The 6709-nt window shown below is 42.8% G+C and overlaps 1 protein-coding gene across 2 annotated transcripts in view; it reads right to left on the minus strand.

Moving 5' to 3' along the window:
- ACBD6 (acyl-CoA binding domain containing 6) overlaps window positions 1–6230 on the minus strand; it is a 203851-nt gene extending 197621 nt beyond the window's left edge. For both annotated transcript variants that reach the window (XR_008200739.1, XM_052653940.1), the window contains exon 1: window positions 5701–6230. Coding sequence is in view for 1 of the 2 variants with exons in the window: in XM_052653940.1 (XP_052509900.1) it covers window positions 5701–5922 (222 nt within the window). In the remaining variant the exon portion in view is untranslated. The remainder of the gene's footprint in view (window positions 1–5700) is intronic.
- Between the last annotated feature and the right edge of the window lie 479 nt (window positions 6231–6709).

Consider the following 6709-nt stretch of genomic DNA (forward strand, 5'->3'; position numbering starts at 1 on the left):
ATTATTTGCTTAGTAATTAACCGCATGGCTCTCTGGTCATTATTAAAATGTACAGTGGACACAGGGGCAGTCCAGTGAGGAAGGGACAGGGAGAAGAAAGGATGAAAGAGCAGGAGCTGCATTTCTTAGACAATCACCATAAACCAAAAGCTTCACGTAAGTCAAAGGAGCCACACAACAATCCTGTTAGGCTTGTCGTTACGTACTCATTCTATAAATGAGTACAGAGAAGCTGAGGAGGATTGTCACTGCTCACACATTTATAAATCTTGAATCAGGAGTCAAGACTTGACTCCAGGACTAACACCAAAGTCCAATACTCCTCTACTAGACATCACTGTTTCGTATGCTACATAGAATCCAGGCTTCCATTCTGGCATCTCTAAAATCACTTCAACTACTGGACTGTTAGAAATGTGAAATGGGAGAAACTATTAGGCATCATAAAAATAGCAGTTATTACTTTGTGTTTTTTCGTCCAGACAACAGCCGGTGGCAGAAACAAATGCCAATGCCTATCCTCCATTTCTCCTGCAGTGACAGAAGTCTCAGCCAGACACAAGATCATTGAGCTGAACATTTTATGTGACTATGCAACTTCCACCCAGGTCCAGGGAACTGGATGCATGTAAAAGTGACATAAATATCTTCCTTAAAAAGAAAGAGGGACTGTTCTTCCCTTTCCCTCTGCCTAGGCTAGAGCTGATCATGGAAAGATCTTATTGCAGCAGTTCTAAAACTTTTTGGTCTTGTAATCCCTTTACACTCTTAGAGACTGAGCCCCCCAAAGAGTTTTTCTTTTTATGTGGATTATATTGATCAATATTTACCAGATTAGAAATGAAAATATATTTTAAAATGTGTTAAAATGTGAATTAATTTTAAAAATAATAAACTTGTTACATGGTAACATAAATAACAAAATTTTATGGGAAATAACTATATATTTAAGGCAAAAAATATTTAGTGAGAAAAGTGACACTGTTTTACATTTTGCAAATCTCTTTATTATCTGCCTTAATAGAAGGCAGGTGTATTCTACTTCTGCATTCAGTCTATTGTGATACATTGTTTTGGATGAAGAAAACAACTTCACACAGATGCATTGTTAGAAAAGACAGAAGTATTTTAGTAGCATTTTGAGATAATTGTAGATATGCTTCTTTGATATCACACCAAATCTCAACAAGTGGCAGTTTCTTCAAGGATAGCTTCTTAAAGATTCTTCCCTGGTGGCTCAGATGGTAAAGCATCTGCCCGCAATGTGGGAGACCTGGGTTCAATCCCTGGGTCTGGAAGAACCCCTGGAGAAGGAAATGGCAACCCACTCCAGTATTCTTGCCTGAAAAATCCCATGGATGGAGGGGCCTGGCAGGCTACAGTCTATGGGGTCACAAAGGATCAGACATGACTGAGCAACTTCACTTTCTTTTCTTTCTTTCACAATGTGGAATCTGAAGCCATATCAACAAATTTTTTACACTGTTACATTAAAATCCATTGGTCTGACTCGCATACTTTGAATGCATCTTGTATCCACACATAATTTGTAACTTCATTCCCTGCAACATCTGAAAACAGTGCACTGAGTTATGCAGATCTTCCAAATGTTGACCTATTTCATTACACACACAACAGTAAAAGTTCACAATCACTGAAGCCAGCACTAATCTATCAAAAACATCTTTCAGTATTAGGAACCTGTTGGCAGATGCAGATTTTCCAAACCTAATTTTCACTTGAAAGCTCAAATGTTGTCACTGGCAACAAATACCAGCAGTTGTTTTCCTTTAAGTGACAGTCTGACTTTTCTCATTTTCAAGAAATTGTATGCCAAATACTCAAGCCTGAATAAGCATAGTTTATCTGTAAGTTGCTGTATTAAGTAAAAATTATGTATGTTGAGAAAAGTGGGTAGCTCAACTTGCAACTCAAAATTTACACAGGCATTTTTCTTCGAAACAGCCAACAATAATTCAGTATGCAGGAGACATATTTTGTGTGTACCCCTATTTCATCACACACAACATTAAAAAGACTTGTATTCAAGAGTTAAAATGAAAGAAAATCAGTAATTTTTACTGCTTTATCAAAGGCATTTTAAAGTGAAACTGGCCTTTTTCTTTTTAAATTCAGTCAGTTCAGTTCAGTTGCTCAGTCGTGTCCGACTCTTTGCGACCTCATGAACCGCAGCACACCAGGCCTCCCTGTCCATCACCAACTCCTGGAGTTTACCCAAACTAATGTCCATTGAGTCAGCGATGCCATCTAACCATCTCATCCTCTGTTGTCCCCTTCCCCTCCTGCCCTCAATCTTTCCCAACATCAGGGTCTTTTCAAATGAGTCAGCTCTTCACATCAGGCAGCCAAAATATTGGAATTTCAGCTTCAACATCAGTCCTTCCAATGAATATTCAGGACTAATTTCCTTTAGGATGGACTGGCTGGATCTCCTTGCAGTCCAAGGGACTCTCAAGAGTCTTCTCTAACACCACAGTTCAAAAGCATCAATTCTTCTGCACTCAGCTTTCTTTAAAGTCCAACTTAAATTCAGAGTACACAGTGGCAAAAAAATAAAGTTAAAAAATACTACTTCTGCCACTGCCTTGATTCATGCTAACACATCAGCAGTTTTATCCACCATGACAGCACAGAAAAAAGGCAAATACAAACATACCTCGTTTTATTGCACTTTGCTTTATTGTGCGTTGCAGATACTGCATTTTTCACAAATTGAAGGTTTGTGCATACCCTGTATCAAGCAAGTTTATTGCAACCATTTTCCCAATAGCGTTAGCTCACTTCATGTCTCTAGGTCACATTTTGCTAATTCTCCCAATATATCAAACCCTCCACTAGCAAGAAGATTACAAGTCATTGAAGGCTCAGACGATGGTTAGCACTTTTTAGCAATAAAGTATTTTTTAACTGAGGTATGCACATTTTTTTAGACATAGCGCTACTGCATACTTAATAGACTACAGTATAGTGTAGACATAACTTTTATATTGGAGAAGGAAATGGCACCCCACTCCAGTATTCTTGCCTGGAGAATTCCATGGACAGAGGAGCCTTGTGGGCTACAGTCCATGGGGTCCCAAAGAGTCGGACGTGACTGAGCGATGAACTCTTCAACTTTCACGTGTATTGGGAAACCAAAAAATTCCTGTGACTCACTTTATTGTGATATTTGCTTCATTGCAGTGGTCTAGAACCAAACCCTCGTATCTCTGAGGTATGCCTGTAGTGTCTTAGTATTATTATGAAAATAGTTTTGACTTTATATTCTCTGAAGTCTGAGGGATTCTAAGGGGGAGGGGGGCGGTCTGTAGACCACAGTTTGAGAACGACTGCCCTAGAGAATGGCTAAACTACAAGACAGAAAAAGACTGAGCCCCTGGATGATTACCTGAAGCAGAGCACCCTATCAGCCTAGATCACCCACCTCTAGCCCGTTATCTGAGATGAAAATAAAAGTTCAGCAGCTGACCCTGTATCCTGACACAGAAGCTTTTGTATTCCCAAATTCAAAGAACAGTTCTGGATCCAGAAAAGGCTGAATAAATAAAACTACAGGATTCTAGGACATCATTAGTAACATTTCTCAAATCATTAGATAATGAATTCTAAGCTATGAAACAGAGTTATAAAATGTAGCACTTTAACAGAGCATCACCTAAACTCTGTTCTCTCTGATATACACATGATATTTTCAGAGGCCCTGGAACAGACTGTTTCAACCAAGGTTGCCAATGGTAAATGCTAGTGAATTAAGTGTACCCAGGTTAAAGTAGGAAGATGTGTTGAGTATCCCCACTTGTGCTGGTGCTGAAGGCTCCTCAACAGGAGTTTGAAATTTCCATCGTCCTCGGGGTTTTCACAGGTGTCAGTAAGTTCCCTTTTGTTGGCACGGTGCAGGCTGATGAATGTTAACTGCTGTGATCTTTTTGAAACCACTAAGGATGCTAGTGGAGCCACTGGCTTATCTGAGACTAAGAGAACTATTATGTTAGGTAAGGTTAGGTCTCTGCCTGAGAAAACAATGTTCACAGCTCAGTTTATTTTTAGCCTTCTCCTGCTGACAAAATAGAGCGTTATTTGGAATAGAAAGTGAAATTATTTTATGAGAAAAGCTGATTTTATGAGAAATGTAATTATTTTACGAGAAATTTTGATCCACCATGCAGGTATTATATTGAACTCTCAACTCTGTTATTCTATCAAAGGCTGCTATTTTTAATACTGCCACAGAATTCTGATAGAAACAAAATATTTAGAAGAGACTGATGAACACTGTATCTCCTAACATGCCTAAGTAAGCATAATCTTATTCTCCAATTCTCTAGTAATTATTCTCTCATAATGAGGAATTTTATTTCCCGATACAGACTATCTCTAAACACTCTAATGTCAAGAGGGTGAGGAATGCACACCTCTTCCAGACTACCTGGATGAAGTACACCTGAGACAGAATGGTTACCAGCTGGCAGGTGATGATAGTTCACTGATGACTTGGTATCAGATATTTAACGATGCTGATGCTAATACCAATAAAGATATGTCATAGAGAGGAAAACAATGTTTCTTGGAAATCTGGAGAAAATTAGTCTTGTCTTGCCCAGAGAATCATCAGTCAGCCATATTACTTGTCCAAACACAATGCTCAATAAATTCTTGTTAAATAATTGAAAGTCTCATTTTAATGTTATTAGGACAGGACTAATGACCAAAGAGAAAATAGATACCCAGAACTTTTGCAAGAGAAAAAATTCTGAGGCCAATTCTCGGGCAATTTTCATCGAACACTAAAATTTATATCATTTATCCCTACAACTACATCTCTCAGGTCACTTTAACTGATATTCATCGATCTTCAAAAGAATCTTCATCTCAAGTCAGTATATTCAGTTTATGATACAGAGGGACCCCCCCACAACTATTTCTTTTTAAAGACTATAAGGGGAAATAGATGACAAGGGGCATAAAATGGGCCATTATTCAGAACTCCATTGCTTCCAGTGTTCCAAAAGCTGGAGTCTTCCTCAACTTTTAACTCTTGTCAGCAGTTTTTCACATATTTAAATCTAAACTCCTCAGGTAACTTTTGTAAATCTCTTGATGTCAAGTATCATGATGTTTTTGCTTCTCTGAATCCCCCACAGGCATAACTCCCAAGTGTTTTGCTATAAAATATGGTAAACAAGTATTGTTGATTATGATGAAGCAATAATTTTTCCAACCCAGTTACCCTCTGAGGATAAATAAAAGGTGTGTCATATGACATTATTGTATTTCCATACCTCCAGGTAATTTCAGAGCCTTAGACTCAGGAGATACAAGTTAGTTCTGGTTCAGATTGTTTACCCATTTTGTAAATGTTCTGAAGCTGATGAAGGGCATAAGGGCAAGGTCACTAAACAAGTCGGGAAAGACCCAGAAAAACTGTTGCTCAGCAAACAAGTCGGGAAAGACCCAGAAAAACTGTCTCTCAGTGTCAGCTAAATATCGCTCCTAGGATAGCTGACAGGTCCTTTCCCTGTCCAGAACGAAGCTAATCCTTAGATGATTAAAACACACACACACACACATACAAACTTCATTACACCTGACCATTAACCAAGCACTTTCACCATCCGTTTTTGGAGGAAAGGGAAGGCTTACGGTCACGCTCCCGCACCCAGCCCTTCCCTGCTACTTTACCTGCTTGTACCTGGCATACAGGTACAAGAGCTGCTCCCTGCTGGCCACTTGCACCAGGCCTTGGAGGTGCTCTGCAGCCTTCTCAAACAGCTCTGGCAGGCTCCTGGATGCCTCGATCTCGGGGCTCTGGAGGGATTCCACATCCCCGGAGTCGTCCCCGGAGCTCAGTTCTCCGCCACTGTCACCCGTGGTGGCCCCCGAGGGCAGGAATGACGAGGCCATGCGTCCGCCTGTCTTCGGACCGGGTGTGACGCCGGCGTGGGGGCCTGGGCCACCAGTCCCGAGCTCAAGCCGCACCCAACTCACCGAACCCGAGCTCCCTCGCTTAACTCAGCCTCGCTCCCTCTATCCCCCTTGTCTCCCTGGGCGTGCAGGGAGGGTCCCGCCAACCTCTGCTGCTCTCCCCCGCTGCCTGGTCTCTTCCGGCTTCCCCAGGCTAACAGGGAGCTCGGGTTAGCCCAGATCGCTCCCGTGGCGCGGGGGTCTAGGAGCTGCACGCCCAGGGGTCCCGGAACAAGGACCGCGCGGGGGCGGGCTACAGGCGCCTGGGGGCGTGGCGAGGGCGTGGCGAGGGCGTGGCGAGGGCGTGGCGAGGGCGTGGCGAGGGCGTGGCGAGGGCGTGGCGAGCGCTGGGCTGCAAGCACGCCGAGCACGCGCCCTGGGTTCCGGACTCCAGCCGGTTCCGCTCTGGGCCGCAGACGTGTGGGGGGATTTATGGGACTGCTCTGGGCTAACGCTGCTTGGAGAACCTGTCCTCAAACGTTGAGGTGTCCGTTAGTCGTTTCGTTGAAAATACCGGATCCCATTCTCGGGTTAGGCCTTCTAGAGTGGGGAAGGAGGCCGCGTATTTCAGAGTGTATCGGTCGAAGTGGAGTCCTGGGAAACTTGGAGCTGAGGACGAAGGTTCCGCCTGAGTCCGCCTCCCCGGGTTTTGTGTCCCTGTGCTGTGCCTAGTCGCTCAGTCGTGTCTGACTCTGCGACCTGATGGACTGTAGCCCGTCAGGCTCCT

The sequence above is a fragment of the Budorcas taxicolor genome, chromosome 16 (genome assembly GCF_023091745.1).
Source record: "Budorcas taxicolor isolate Tak-1 chromosome 16, Takin1.1, whole genome shotgun sequence".
NCBI lineage: Eukaryota > Metazoa > Chordata > Mammalia > Artiodactyla > Bovidae > Budorcas > Budorcas taxicolor.